General features: G+C 41.9%; 1 protein-coding gene across 3 annotated transcripts in view; it reads left to right on the top strand.

Annotated features, from left to right (window-relative positions):
- KIAA2012 (KIAA2012 ortholog) overlaps positions 1 to 16477 on the top strand; it is a 401298-nt gene that overhangs the window by 63878 nt on the left and 320943 nt on the right. For all 3 annotated transcript variants that reach the window (XM_069733571.1, XM_069733572.1, XM_069733570.1), the window contains exons 3-4: positions 10816 to 10975; positions 12920 to 13078. In XM_069733571.1, the coding sequence (XP_069589672.1) occupies positions 10816 to 10975; positions 12920 to 13078 (319 nt within the window). The remainder of the gene's footprint in view (positions 1 to 10815; positions 10976 to 12919; positions 13079 to 16477) is intronic.

The following is a 16477-nucleotide window of genomic DNA, read 5'->3' on the forward strand; positions in this document are numbered from 1 at the left end:
GCGTCACCAACCACCCAAGCTGCCACGTCACCACCGCCAGAGCTGCTGCGTCACCACCACCAGAACTGCCGCGTCACCACCACCACAACTGCCACTTCACCACCACCAGAACTGCCACACCCCCGACCTTCTGTCTCTTCCCCATTATCCCGCAGAATGTAAGTCCGCAAGGACAGGGTCCTCTCCCCTCTGTACCAGCCTGTCATTGCAAATTTGTTTACTGTAAATGATATCTATAACCCTGTACGTAACCCCTTTTCTCATGTACATCACCATGGAATTAATGGTGCTATATTAATAAATAATAATAATGAGGCAGATTAAGTCACTGTGGACACCGTCTGACCTCTGATCGGCGGTGTCCATCTTTTTAGATGAGCATAAAAGAACGGTCTGCTACAATTTTGTGCACTTCTGAAAAGAAGGACTAGTGAATGAATCCCTCTTGGGTTTCATCTGAATCATGTCACTCAGAGATTTAGATGGAAACCCCGATGTAAATGCTCAGCGTTGTGCGCCAGATAAATGTGATATGGAATGCTATGTAAAATGCTCCCAACAAAAGCTTCAACTAAGTTCACAAATAAAGCAAAAGCAAGTCCACACTCAGGTCCGTCATCTGTTAAAGGAAATATAGAGGGCTTCCACGTTACTGGTAGTACAAAGGCTCTGGAAAAGCAATATGGCTCCTCGTCCACCAAAAGAAATTCAGCAAATTCTGCACTCCCTACTCCAAGTGCCCCCTCCCTTCTGAGCCCCAGTGTGTCTAAACCACATTTAGCGTCCACATGACATTTGACATTTCTGTAGCGATGACAGCGTGCCTAATTTACAGGTGTATGAGTCCAGAAGCATGAGTTGGTTACCACAACTTACTGAGCACTACGTCATACTGGTGACTACAACGTACTAGTCACTATAATGCCAGTTTGCAATTTTCACTCAGAAACATCCACTGCTGCTTGTTTCTAGAAAACAGCCATGCAGTCAAAATCATCACTACATCTGTAAATAAATTCCTACAGGGGTCATTTGAGGGTGGATTCTGCTCTTCTGGTGCTTAGGACCTCTGTATGTTGAGTCTGCAAACTATTCTAGCAAAATCTGTGCTCTAGGAGGCAAATAGTGCTCCATCCCTCCCGAGTCTCGCCAAACGCAACATGGCTTTTGCTAATGATTCCAAAAAATTTTGCATTCAAAAATTTAAATGTGCACCTTCCCTGCCGTGCAATGTGCCCATATCCATCCATCCAACCTCCTGATGAGCCATGCGGTGAAACGTGTTAAGGTCATATGACATCTGAATGATAAGTATCCCCCTTCTGGCTATGTCATTGTTATCATGCTGTATCTGATATCCTACTGAAGGATATAGTTTTGGTTCATATTTTTGGCTACTTCTTTGTTATCATGCTGTATCTGATACCATACTGAAGGATTGAGGTTTGGTGTATATTATATCAATATGAATTTACAACCATTGAATAGCACTTACTTACCCTCTGCTTCCACATACCATTATTGCAAAACCCCTGGGTTAAGAGTTTATCAGGGCTTCCCAGGGATAGCCATTGTAGAGTGCGGTGCCATATCTGCTGACCAGTAGGGTGCCGACCTCCACTGTATAGGTAGGGCACAGTGCAGGTTAAAGGTACCTTCACACTGAACGATATCGCTAGTGATCCGTGACGTTGTAGCATCCTGGCTAGCGATATCGTTCAGTTTGACATGCAGCAGCGATCTGGATCCTGCTGTGATGTCGCTGGTCGGTGCAGAAAGTCCAGAACTTTATTTCGTCGCTGGACTTCCTGCAGACATCGCTGAATCGGCGTGTGTGACGCCCATTCAGCGATGTCTTCACTGGTAACCAGGGTAAACATCGGGTTACTAAGCGCAGGGCCGCGCTTAGTAACCCGATGTTTACCCTGGTTACCAGCGTAAAAGTAAAAAAAAAAACACTACATACTTACATTCCGCTGTCTGTCCCCCGCTGTGCTTCTCTGCACTGTGAGCGCCGGCAAGCCGGAAAGCAGAGCACAGCGGTGACATCACCGCTGTGCTTTCCGGCCGCTGCGCTTACACAGTGCAGGACAGCACAGCGTCGGGGGACAGACAGCGGAAGGTAAGTATGAAGTGTTTGTTTTTTTACTTTTACACTGGTAACCAGGGTAAACATCGGGTTACTAAGCGCGGCCCTGCGCTTAGTAACCCGATGTTTACCCTGGTTACCGGCATCGTTGGTCGCTGGAGAGCTGTCTGTGTGACAGCTCTCCAGCGACCAAACAGCGATGCTGCAGCGATCCGGATCGTTGTCTGGATCGCTGCAGCGTCGTTTAGTGTGAAGGTACCTTTAGTACAGAGGGGTTTGTCAACATTAAGTTTCTATAAAGTAGTTAATCTTTTATCATCTTGCAAGTCACCTTTTCACTGACCCTGTATACACCTATTTTTCCTTTTCTGACTGTCCCTATTGAATCAAGACTGTCTCTGGCTCCCTTGAGTGCGTGAGAGTTGTGTATCCGTCATTTGTAATGAGGGTTATCTAGGTGTTGTGAATTCTGTTGTCGGGCTCCCTCCTGTGGTCATGAATGGTACTTCGGCTGGTTCTGTCCATGGACTTCCTCTGGTGGGTGTTTCTGAGTTTTCTTCCACAGGTGACGAGGTTAATTCGTTAGCTGGCTGCTCTATTTAACTCCACTTAGATCTTTGCTCCATGCCACCTGTCAATGTTCCAGTATTGGTCTTGTTCACTCCTGGATTGTTCTTGTGACCTGTCTTCCCAGCAGAAGCTAAGTTTCTGCTTATATTTTCTTTGGTTTGCTATTTTTCTGTCCAGCTTGCTATTTTTTTTGTTGTCTTGCTTGCTGGAAGCTCTGGGACGCAGAGGGAGCGCCTCCTCACCGTGAGTCGGTGCGGAGGGTCTTTTTGCGCCCTCTGCGTGGTCTTTTTGTAGGTTTTTGTGCTGACCGCAAAGCAACCTTTCCTATCCTCAGTCTGTTCAGTAAGTCGGGCCTCACTTTGCTAAATCTATTTCATCTCTGTGTTTGTATTTTCATCTTTACTCACAGTCATTATATGTGGGGGGCTGCCTTTTCCTTTGGGGAATGTCTCTGAGGCAAGGTAGGCTTTATTTTTCTATCTTTAGGGCTAGCTAGTTCCTTAGGCTGTGCCGAGTTGCATAGGGAGCGTTAGGAGCAATCCACGGCTATTTCTAGTGTGTGTGATAGGATTAGGGATTGCGGTCAGCAGAGTTCCCACGTCCCAGAGCTCGTCCTTTATTATCAGTAACTATCAGGTCATTCCGTGTGCTCTTAACCACCAGGTCCATTATTGTCCTGACCACCAGGTCATAACATCTAGGCAAGTGTCTCTGAACAGTAGAACAGTGTTCCACATTTTCAGAGTCTGCTAAATCTTTTCTGAAGGTCTTTTGAAGTCAAGCGCTGGGTTCTGATTTGCCTTTCGAGCAAACCTACGAGCACCCCTCACTGAAGTTTTGCTTGGTCTTCCAGACCTCCACTGTTCATGTTAACGACCATTTCTAAATTACATTTTGAACTGAGGAAAGGGCAACTTGAAAACACTTTGCTGTCTTCTTATAGCCTTCTCTTGCTTTTGTGGGCCCCCACCATTTTCATTTTCAGAGTGCTAAGCAACTGCTTAGAAGAACCGATGGCTGCTGTTTTTTGGCACAAGGTTAGAGGAGGCCAAGTTTTTATAAAGCTGGAATATTTTCATCACCTGGCCTTTCCTAATGATGATAGTGAAGAAGCCATAACCCTAACAGGCTAATTAAAGTCTGAAACCTTGGTCAAAGTTATATGACCACACAAATATCCAAGGATACCCAAACTTTTTCATTGGCCCATCTTTCTTTTTGTAATTTCTTCAATTCCCTATCAGTGTGTCTTTGGAGTATGGGATGAAACTGTAGTACTTGGAGGAGCCCACGAGGGAGAACATAAAAACTCCTTGCAGATGTTGTCCTGGGTGGGATTTGAACCCAGGACCCCAGTGGTGCTACACTACAGTGCTAACCACTGAGCCACTGTACTGTACTTCCAATAAAAAAATAAAGGCTTGACTATTGATCTAAACCCGCACACAGATACTCAGATGAATGCTGTCACAACCGCATATTGAGAAGGTGACTGGACCCATATTCAGCTCTGTGATCTCGTGCAAATCACGGATATGAGGTCTAAAAGATGTACTTAAAGTGGTGGTCTGAACAAAGGTATTTGATATACCTATTTACAGGATAGGTCTTCAATAGCTGAACGGTGGGGGTCCAACACCTGGTATCCCTTATTGATCATTCTGTTTTTTGCACTGGCCACATGTAAACACTTTGAATGGAGCTGATAAACTCCATTCAATGTGTGCGGCTGCTGCCAGCTGTTGCCGACCAGCGACCACTGCAGACTCTAAAGCTTCTATGCAAAAGAACAGAAGCTGTGCAATTGGAGCAAATAACAGCTGACCTATAGGGGCATCGGGTATCAGATCCCTACTGATTTGCTATTTTTTACTTATCCTGTGTATAGGTCATCCATTACCTATGCTTGGTCAACCCCTTTAATTATTGTATTTTATATTGTTATATCTGGTAGCAGATCCACATTAAAGAAAATATAAAATAATACTGCAGATTCTATGCATGTTCTTGTGAAACATTTTCTCAAGCCAAATTCTGGATTTACATCTACTGTATGCCAGCCAGGATTTCAAGTAACATGTTTTTTGAAAAGTAAGATACATTAAAACAACAAGGAAATGATAAATTGCGAGGAAGTGAAATAACTTTTATTAATATCGTGTATAAAAAGTAGAATTTAATTCCCAACTATAGTGTATGTTGGAAAAACAGACAACCTTTTTTCATTACTGACTTCCTATGGTTATGGAATGTGACCTTAGCATTAATAAAAGTGATGATTTGTGGCAGATTGATCTGGTTGTGCACTTTCCACTCCCTGCATTGCTCATGGAGAAAGCAATATGCCAATCACGGCTTGTTAAAAATTGTCCTGGAGTAAGCAGCGGATAGTGTTGACCTGTTGGTACTTGCCTCCAGTCTGGCAGCCTCCTCAACTGTTTTCAATAACTGGCTCCACTGTCAACACAAAGGCGGCTTTGTGACTTGTGGAGAGAACGGTAATGAAAGATATTGTCATTGTGTATTACCAGCTATGGAAAGCGAGCATCCGCATAGCAGGGGCATATTTAGAATTTTCCAAGCAAGGATGTAACAAATATGTTAGATATGTGAGTTTACTGATTTTTTTCGGAGTGACGTTCTGCATGCACTGCCAATGTACTGGCATCTAAAATACAGAAATACGTGTGTAAAATACAGTTATATAAAGTGTACCAATAAATACAATAAATAAAAACAGGCTACACAAATATTCATATAGCATAAATATCTTTTAGCTAGGGACATAGCTGTATGAATCTGCCCATCAATATAGATACATTTATGTGAAGTTTGATTACTCTAACATTAATCCTACAAATGAACATCTTGGGCTCTCACAAACCACCCACAAATAAATATAAAGATGAAATATAATACATATGTTACAGAAAATAAATAGTTGGAAAATGGACCACAAAAAAGAAAATAGATTTTTTTTATATATGGATTTCTGCGGATAATGTTTATTATATGGGCCATTTTCCACTTATTTAATCCTCTGCAGAAGACCCTATTTTTAATATACGTATTGTGTGTGAATTGTGTTTAATAAAATGGTATTTTATCTTTATAGTCGTGGGTGGGTTGTGAGACTCCTAAGTGTTCATCATTTGTAGGTTTAAATTAAATCAGGCATTTCTTTTTTGTTTATTATGTATATGTATATATATATATATATATATATATATTTTTTTTTTTTTTTTTTAAGAAAAACTCAGGGAAAACCAGAGTGCCTTGCCAGCACCATTGTCCCCCTCAATACCTATAATTAGAAAAGCAAACAATATCTATATCGTTAAAGTGCTTATCCAGGACTATATATACAGTGAGAAAAGTAAGTACGGTATTTGATACTCTGCCAATTTTGCAAATTTTCCCCCCTACAAAGAATGGAAAGGTCTGTAATTGTTATCACAGGTACACTTCACCTGTGAGAGACAGAGTATTAAAAATATCCAGAAAATCACATTGTATGATTTTTACATAATTATTTTGCATTTTATTGCATGAAATAAGTATTTGATACAATAGAAAAACAGAACTTAATATTTGTTACAGAAACCTTTGCAATTACAGAGGTCGGAAGTTTCCTGTAGTTCTTGATCAACCTTGCACACATTGCAGCAGGGATTTTGGCCCACTCCTCCATACAGATCTTCTCCAGATCTTTCAGGTGTCGGGGCTGTATCTGGGCAACAGTGAGTTTCCTCTCCCTCCAAAAACTAAAACCTAAATACTAAATACTAAAACCAGCTCCCTCCACAGATTTTCTATTGTGTTCAGGTCTGGAGGCTGGTTAGGCCACTCCAGGACCTTGAAATGCTTCTTACGGAGGCACTCCTGGCTGTGTTTCGGGTAATTTTAATGTTGGATGACCCGGCCACGGCTCATCTTCAATGCTCTTATTGAGGGAAGGAGTTTTTTGGCCAAACTCTCGCAATACATGACCACATCCGTCCTCCCTTCAATATGTTTCAGTCGTCCTGTCCCCTTTGCAGTAAAGCCCCCCTTTGCAAAAATTGCTACATTTCTAGGGTTTTTTTCAGTCAAGATGGGGTGCAAATTGTACATTAATGAGAAAAAAAATAACTTTTTTGAATTTACCAAATGACTGTAATGAAACAAAGAGTGTAAAATTTTAAAGGGGTCTGAATACTTTCCGTTCCCACTGGATTTTTAATTTTTTAAATATTTTTAAAAACCTTTTTTTTCACTTTTGGCATGCTTCAATAGTCTCCATGGGAGACTAGAAGCTGCCAGAGCCCGATCACCTCTGCTGCATACAGGTGATGATCAGATCGCCTGTATGTGGCAGAATTGCTGACTTGCTATGAGCGCCGACCACAAGGCGGCGCTCATAGCAATCCAGCAGTGACAACCATAGAGGTCTGCTGGAGACCTCTAGTTGTCAAGCCAACCCATCGGTAACCCACAGTCATGTTACAGGGCGGGATTTCTGCCACGCTTGCTGGAAGCATGTGTTAAATGCCGCTGTCAGAGTTTGATAGCGGCATTTATCGGGTTAACAGCCGTGGGTGGATTGTGATTCCTCCCGCGACTGTTAGCGGTACATAACAGCTGACATGTGCCGGAAAAGATGTGGGCTCAGCACCAGAGCCAACATCAAAGGGAGGATGATCGACATCAGCATATTATTACGCCACATCAAAGGGAGGATGTCCGACATCAGCGTATTATTACGCCCAACGTCGGAAAGGGGTTAATCCAGATATCACCTCCCTTCTAACCAGAATCCCTCAATGTCTGTCCACTATTTCATCCTTCTTCTCCGCTAGATTTCTGAAACTTAACATGGACAAAACAGAATTCATCATCTTTCCCCCATCTCACGCGACCCCCCCAACGAACCTATCCATTACAGTAAATGGCTGCCCACTCTCCCCAGTCCCACAAGCTCGCTGCCTCGGGGTAATCCTTGACGCTGATCTCTCCTTCAAACCACATATCCAAGCCCTTTCCACTTCCTGCCGACTGCAACTCAAAAATATTTCACGAATCCGTTCATTCCTCAACCATGAATCTGCAAAAACCCTAGTCCATGCCCTCATCATCTCTCGCCTTGACTACTGCAACCTCCTGCTCTGTGGCCTCCCCGCTAACACTCTCGCACCCCTCCAATCTATTCTAAACTCTGCTGCCCGACTAATCCACCTGTCCCCCCGCTATTCCCCGGCCTCTCCCCTCTGTCAATCCCTTCACTGGCTCCCCATTGCCCAGAGACTCCACTACAAAACCCTAACCATGACGTACAAAGCCATCCACAACCTGTCTCCTCCATACATCTGTGACCTCGTCTCCCGATACTTACCTACCCGCAACCTCCGATCCTCACAAGATCTCCTACTCTACTCCCCTCTTATCTCCTCTTCCCATAATCGTATACAAGATTTCTCTCGCGTATCACCCCTACTCTGGAACCCTCTACCACAACACATCAGACTCTCGCCTACCATCGAAACCTTCAAAAAGAACCTGAAGACCCACCTCTTCAGACAAGCCTACAACCTGCAGCTACCACCGATCGACCAAACCGCTGCATGACCATCTCTACCCTCACCTACTGTATTCTCACCCATCCCTTGTAGATTGTGAGCCCTCGCGGGCAGGGTCCTCATTCCTCCTGTACCAGTTATGACTTGTATTGTTTAAAATTATTGTACTTGTTTTCATTATGTATACCCCTCCTCATATGTAAAGCGCCATGGAATAAATGGCGCTATAACAATAAATAATAATAATAATAATAATAATAATAATCCATGATGGTGTAGTCTATTGCTAACAGTAATGTTTGAGACTGGTCCCAGCTCTCTTCAGGTCATTGACAAGGTCCTCCTGTGTAGTTGTGGCCTGATTCCTGACCTTTCTCAGAATCATCCTTACCCCACGAGGTGAGATCTTGCATGGCATAGGCCTCTTAATGAATCTGGTACATCTGAAAAGTGGCGTGCAACTTGCCACAAATCTTACTACGATCCGGGACTAGAGTAAGATTTGTGGGGAAAGGAATGGCGCCTCTCATGAATTTGACTAGCGGAGGTGGTCCCACCCTCGACCCACCCCCATCTCCACCCACTTTGTCAGAGCTGGGTGAAAATGGCATTTGTCTACCTAAAGTTGCAAAACTTTGCAACTTTTCAAAGCTTTTAATGCCAAAATAGTGGCGTAAAAGCTTTGATGAATTGGGCCTAATATGTTTATAAGAGCATAGAGATCTGGAGTTATTTCCCATCCGATCGTAGTAAGGAGAAGAATGAAGGAATCCCTATTGAATAATTACAGTAGGAACCATAACTTTTGGCATTTTTTCAAAAATCTATGTGCAATTTTCATGAGACTTATTATGAATGCACAAAGCACATACATTACATGAGATTTTTGTTCATTTTTAATATCAATAATTTATGGCTTGTTTCACTTTTATACTCCAGAATAGATTATTTAGTCAAGCAATGTCTACATATATTATTTTTAGGTTACGAATTACACACACAGTTTTCAAGGCAATTTTTTAATGCAGTTTTTGAGCCAAAGTCAGAGGTCCTTCCAAAGAGACTGAAAATGCCAAAGGAAAAAGCTAATACTTCACTTCCCATTTATATCCACTACTTTACTGGGTTTGGCAAAAAAAAAAAAATAAATAAAAAACTGTCACAAAATCTTCATGAGTAATTTCAGGCTTAAGATATTGTTGTATTACTGTCAGGTATTGTGGAGCGCTTACAGTGAGATCTCTGGTAATACACACCTCAGACTTTACTCAACAATAGTAATTGCAACAGCTTAGCAACAAAGAAATACAAACACTGTAAGCACAAAAATGAGAAGTAAAGTAACAAAATGTACAGCCAAATTAGTTACTACTTCCATCACCTTCAAATAAATTCTATGATATTACCAAAATGAAAAAAAAAAAACATAAGCTATCCACAGCTTATGAATTATATATCTTTATTAAGGCAACTTAGCTTAAAGGGGTTGTCCACAATGTAGGCAGCCTTAGCGCCACAGCTCCATACACTGTGTAGTGGCCATACTCAGGTACTGCAGGAGCTAAGCTTCAGCAATTGAGAACGGGCATTACACAGTGTACAGGAGTGTGTGGTTTTGGCTCCACATGTCTCATCGGTTCTAATGATATGTCTGTTTTACTAAATACATAAATTCTTCACAAAACTATTCAATCATCGTTGTTCTGAACTTGATATCTGTCTTTCTGTTACTCCTCATGAAAATTAAAGGGGATCTGTCACCAGATTTTACTGCACTTTCATACATTATTAATTAGTGTAGAACTAGCATGGATTCTTGCATGAATTTTCACAGTAAGTACACCAGCTTCATCAGATCTGTGTAATTGTATGCAGAATATATTGTGAAATCTTATGACAGATCCATTTAGAGAATAAATGGACAACTGAATGATACCATCCTGTTGTAAAAAAGAAAATGTTCCAACACAGTCTGATACTGTCCAGAGTATAATGATAGAACGAAGCAAAAGTCCTGGTATACTTTAGGTAAATGTCAGACAAAGCTGACAATTACTGTACAATGCGTTATCACCCAGGAGTTTGGGAAAGTCGGGTAATAGCCACTATTTTATTACAGTGGTCACCATGTAGTTTGCCATAGAAAATAAAGAAGCTCCAGCGTAGAAATACAATTTTCAACTTTATTTAGTCCACATTTAAAATAAAAAAAAATATAAAGCACAGAATCCAATATTGCGCATTTCAAGCAATATTTATGTCCTTACTCTTGGTGGTATGAGACTCCGACAGATACTATGAGCTTGAGATACGTAAGATTGGATTCTATGCATTAATCCATGCATCCTCCGGAGTCTAGATGAGCCAGTTGTGTGTTTCTTTTCATAGTGATCGCCATGTTGGTTGGCATAGATTTCCCCTAAACATATATTAAACCACAACACAACTGTATTTATGCTCTGTATTCTGATGACCAGTTGTCGTTGCTGTTATTTTTCAGTATTATTTATAGATGTATTGGACCTTACTGAGAACATATAACGAGCCTGCCTGTGATTACTGCGACTTCCTGACGAGCCTGGTGTTGTGTTTCTCTCCAAGGATCACACTGCGCCTCATTGGCAGCCATACCTGCATATTCTGAATGAAGAGGATGTTCAGCGGGCAAGACAGATCCGGCCTGGATATTCGCCAAAGAGATATCTTACCCGGCTCTTCCAAACATGGGATCCACACACAATTTACAAGCTGCAACAAGCGGGTCAGTGAGCAGTTATTATCACTGTTATGTCTTAAAATCAATCCCTTTAATGAAGCCACATTCTGTGGAGCTAATGTGCCTATTTCTGCAGAAGGTGCTGGTTCTTCTTGTTAGAGGTTTACTTTGATAGTCTATCCTTCGTGAATTGGGCTGAGCTGCAGTACCAGACGTAGCCATGACCCTTCTGCTGACTGCTGGGAACACACAGGAATGGCGACTCAATAACCAAAATCTACCCTCATTTCCTCAATAGTTAATGCATTAATGTGCGCAGGAATTAAGCTGGGTATGCCCTTAGCCCCCCACACTCCTCAGATGGCTGTCATTTGGCCGGCAGCTACCTCAGCCATGTCCCCCATACACAGGAGTGCTCGCTCTGCCCAGCACTTCTGTGTTATATGTGCCCAGACCTCTCTAGCAGCAGCTTATTGTAGGGGAAGAAAGGATGGGCAGTCCGAAAGCAGACATGCCATCTCCATATTCCCCCAGCCCACCCATCATCTGTCCGGGGCTGCTACACATATTAAATTGTTGGCTGAACCTGTTGACATTGGTGGGTTCAGCCGACATTAGTCTGGGTGTATGGGGGTCTCTAGGTTGACATCATATGGCACGTGCAGTGCAACACACCCAATAGTTTTTATGAGTACGAAGGTAAAGTCCGCACAGATACATCAATGTTGGCACGCACCTGTTAACAGCTCCCATTGTAAGAAAATATATATTCTTCATTTTATACTTTTGGCAGCACTCCCTTATATCTTAAAAAGTATAGACCACTCACATATTTTACTACAGTTGAAAAAAAAATGTTGGTTTCTGTTGAGCAATTAAAATCTACGGACCTGTTGGTGTAGGTGTTGGGACTAAGCTTAATTCACATGTGCTGTTTTTGTGGGGTTTTGTTTTTGTTCATTTTTCCTTGCAAAAGCCACATTTTTGCAAAAAAACCCAATATTCTAAAAATGCAACCAAAGCGATCACATACGACTAAGACAAACGTTCACCTGTAAGCTTTTCTACACATGTATAATTATTTACCTGTTCTTATATGGAAACTGCTGGACAACAAATTCTAAACATCTTATTATAGTTAGTTGGTGGCCCTGTGATATAAGATGGGGAGCAGCGAACTCATTACACAGAGGATACCAATTACTGAGCAGACGTGCCATTTGGAAAAGTATTTCAATAGCCAAATTGCTGACAAGTTCTGCTCTAATTAAAACCCCAGATCTTAAAGAATAATTACAATCATACGAGTTGCTAGGATCATTGACGCAACAGAGGAATACTAGGCCTAGAGATTATAACATAGAGCTTTTAGGGAGAAACCCGGTGTACACTATCTGCCTGATAGTAGCGTGGTGAAGCCCAAAATCACATAACTCGTCCGTGTAGTTGAAGATCAGGATTGTCAGTAAAATTTAAGTAAGAGTCCAACCATTTCTTAAGGATTCACACAATTTGAGGATTACTTTTCGCTTTATTTGGGGTAAGAAACTTTTTTCTTTAACTTTTTTCTTTATCTTGCTCTAAAAATGTTTATGTAGAGGTACTGGTGGTAATGTAATTTTACATGGCCTACATTGATTTATGTAAATATATTGTGTGTTTTATGGGATGGATACTATACGTTATTGGTTATTTTACTTCTGGTAATGGTTTTTTTACAAGACAGCTATGCATTAAAGGGATTAAATAGAAACATGCAATGTTTAGTTATGACAGCGAAGCTCTTAAAACTGCTCCTAAAGTTAAACATATCGTATTTGAGAGGCTGGCCGGACTTCTAATGATCTCTTTAATTTGGTTTTGACGTATACCAAAAGGAAACAGTTAAATTGAAAGGTCACTAAAATCTGGATAGTTCTTCAATGGTTTCTAAGATGTGAAAACATAAATAGGTGAAAAAACACACTTTTATACAATTTTTTTTTTCAGGAAGCCTAAGAGACTCAGCACAACTTCAACAACTCACAGCCGTAGGAGACAGCAGTGGAAGACATCCAGACCTTTCATCTACTCCATTAAAATATCATCGACTACCTGTCTGTACCTTCCTACCTTACTGGAGCAATACAGATGTGTTCACCAATCCAGGTATCCTTTTCAGCTATTCCTTTTATGTTGTACATAGCTCTATGCCGATCTGTCACTAGCTGGGGCTGGACTCATAAAATGCTCATTTTAATAACTTTCAAATAGAATTATATGGCCATTTTGATATGGATTTTCAAAGTAAGTACACCAGTCTTGTCGGTCTAACAGACCTATTAATAAGGTATTGGTTTGTATTTAGAAATCTGGTGAAAGATTCACATTAAAGTGATATCATTATATTGATCAAGGATTTGTGTACATCAGGGGTCTCAAACACGCGGGCACCTGAGGTTGCTTCATGTGCCCCTTAGGCACTGTAGACCCCTTGGCATCCCTGCCTGGTTCAGGGGGCCGCCAACAGCAATGATTTATTTCAGCTGAATGTGTATCCTTAGATGCACATTCAATTGAAATTATGTACTTGCTGTGGTGGGGAGGAAGGGGAGCAGCAGTAGTGGGGCACAGGAGGCCGGAGTCTGCTGCCACGGCTAACCCATGTGCCCGCTGCTAAAGAGAAATTAATATTCACGACTCTCCATGCCCATGGGAGTGGAGAGTAGTAAATATTCATTTCTCTTTAGAGCACATAGTAAGCGCAGCCGCCGGCTTCCTGCAGCGGCCAGGCAATCACGTGTGCCCGCTACTAAAGAGAATGAATATTCACTGCTATCCACACCTATGGAAGTGAAGAGCAGTGAGTATTCATTCCTTTAAGTAGCGTGCACACGGAAGCGCCTGACAGCAGGAAGCCGGTTACTCTGTCCGCTGTTAAAGATCAATGAATATTCACTGCTCTCCACACACCTATAGTCTCGGCATGGGGAGCAGTGAATATTCCAGCAGCTGTACTCTGCTTGTAAACAGCACATGACGTCACTGCCATGCGCTACTTACATGCATAAATCAGCTGCTGGCATCGGAACAAGATGCTGCATGGGAGCACAGGGAAGGTAAGTATAATGGTTTATGTTTTTTAATGTTTTTCTGATGGGGGCCATGCATACCAGGACAGAGATGAGGAGGCCATGCATACCAGGATAGGAAGAGGGGGCCATGCATACCAGGATGGGGATGAGGGGGCCATGCATACCAGGATAGGGATGAAGGAGCCATGCATATTAGGATATGGATAAGAGGCCCATGCATACTAGGATAGGGATGAGGGGGCCATGCATACCAGGATGGGGATGATGGGGCCATGCATACCAGGATAGGGAAGAGGGGGCCATGCATACCAGGATAGGGAAGAGGGGGCCATGCATACCAGGATAGGGATGAAGGAGCCATGCATATTAGGATATGGATAAAAGGCCCATGCACACCAGGATAGGGAAGAGGGGGCCATGCATACCAGGATAGGGATGAAGGAGCCATGCATATTAGGATATGGATAAGAGGCCCATGCATACTAGGATAGGGATGAGGGGGCCATGCATACCAGGATAGGGATGAAGGAGCCATGCATATTAGGATATGGATAAGAGGCCCATGCATACTAGGATAGGGAAGAGGGGGCCATGCATACCAGGATAGGGATGAAGGAGCCATGCATATTAGGATATGGATAAGAGGCCCATGCATACCAGGATGGGGATGAGGGGGCCATGCATACCATGATGGGGATGAGGGGACCATACATACCAGGATAGGGATGAGGAGGCCATGTATACCTGGATTGGGGACATATATATACCAGGATGGGGGATTTTAGTACAAAATTGACCACGTTTCTTGCTTCACTTTTTTTTTTACTATTTTCCTGCTCTAAAATCTAGGGACATAACTACAGTATGAGGACCTGGATGGCGACATGACTACAATATGGGGACATGGATATGGGAACATGATAACAATATGAGAACCTATGGGGGCATGTCGACAATATGCGGGCATAACTACAATATGAGTGCACATTTGTTATTACCACATCCATAAAGACCCAAGTTCTAAAAATAACCAAAAACTGAAAAAATGTCCAAAAAGTGTATAGAAAAATAATGGTATCACTAAAAATATCACTTTGTCCTTCAAAGAATGCGGTCCCCAAAATTCAATTTTTCTTCTATATGTGGCCCATATACCCAGCCAAGTTTGAGACCTCTGGTGTAGATGATATTCTTGGGGGATTAGTTTATCAGCATCTTGACCCAATGGTATATGACTGAAACATCTTTCTGAACTTCTATTTTCCTTGTAAAAAAACATGATCACAAACAAATTTTTCACTATCGACCTGTTCAGGCTAACATGCTTTTAGTCACATTGACTTATATAGTGGAAAGAAAGCCAAACGGGTTAATTGATATGCACAATCTCTTTTTAGATTATATGTCACAAGAGCCCCCATACACATTAGACTAATGTCATCCAAATCTGACGACAGTCTAATGTGTATGGGACAATTGATTTTCAGGAGGATTTGGCATGCCAGATTTCAGACTTCAGTCCTTTTATTCTCCAAGAGATAAGGCACCGCCAGACATATCTGGCATTGCCTCTTTCATGGGGAACACTTGATCTCTCCACCGAGCAAGCGCTCCTGTGTTTGGGAGAGATGGCTGAGAATGATCGGCCAAACCGTAGTTCGATGGCAGCCGTCTAATGTGTATGGTGGCTTAGAAGTAAGGCTGATGCTCGGCTCACTATTATCACATGGGAACTACAGTGTGAAAGACTTGGAAGATAAACTGTAATGTAAAACATTCTTCTGGTGCATAAATGTGAATTTCCACAACAGACCAGCATACATTAGTTTAATTTGGTTTTTGAGGATGAGATAATGCTAGCTATAATTGAGTACCTGTCCGCTCATGAATTTAAACAATTGTCTAAAAGGAGCCTGTTAGAAAATCTATTTTTTTTTCTGTGTCATTTTGTGGGTTATAAATAATCTAGCAACAGAGAATGTATAGTTGGTGGAGAAAGGTTGAGCTTTATGAACCGATGTCTTTTAAATTTATGTAAAACTATTTGCTATAAGGATCAAAATTGTTGATACATTGTATGTGAAACAGTTTTTTGATGTTGACCAAACCTGGAAGTACCACAGTTCCCAGCAATCCTTCATTACTGTGTAGAGACACCAGAATCCCCCTCCCACATGATACTTCTGACATCTGATGACTCCTTCAGATATGAAATTGAACTTATATATTGCTTCGGGTCACATCTTGTATCAACCATAAAATGAAAACATTGTCAAATAACTAGAAAAATCAAAGGTTGAAACACAATGATCAAATACCCTGCAGTAAATAAACAGCATAGTGCATGTGTCCACTAATTGGGCTCAGCCCATCTCAGCCCTTATCTACATGCATGTCACTTGACAAATAGTAAGATTTTAATATTAGATTTGGGACTGTCCCAGTTACGGTTGCCTTGATGAGGCGGGATGGC

Source organism: Ranitomeya imitator, chromosome 7, assembly GCF_032444005.1.
Source record: "Ranitomeya imitator isolate aRanImi1 chromosome 7, aRanImi1.pri, whole genome shotgun sequence".
NCBI classification, from domain to species: domain Eukaryota; kingdom Metazoa; phylum Chordata; class Amphibia; order Anura; family Dendrobatidae; genus Ranitomeya; species Ranitomeya imitator.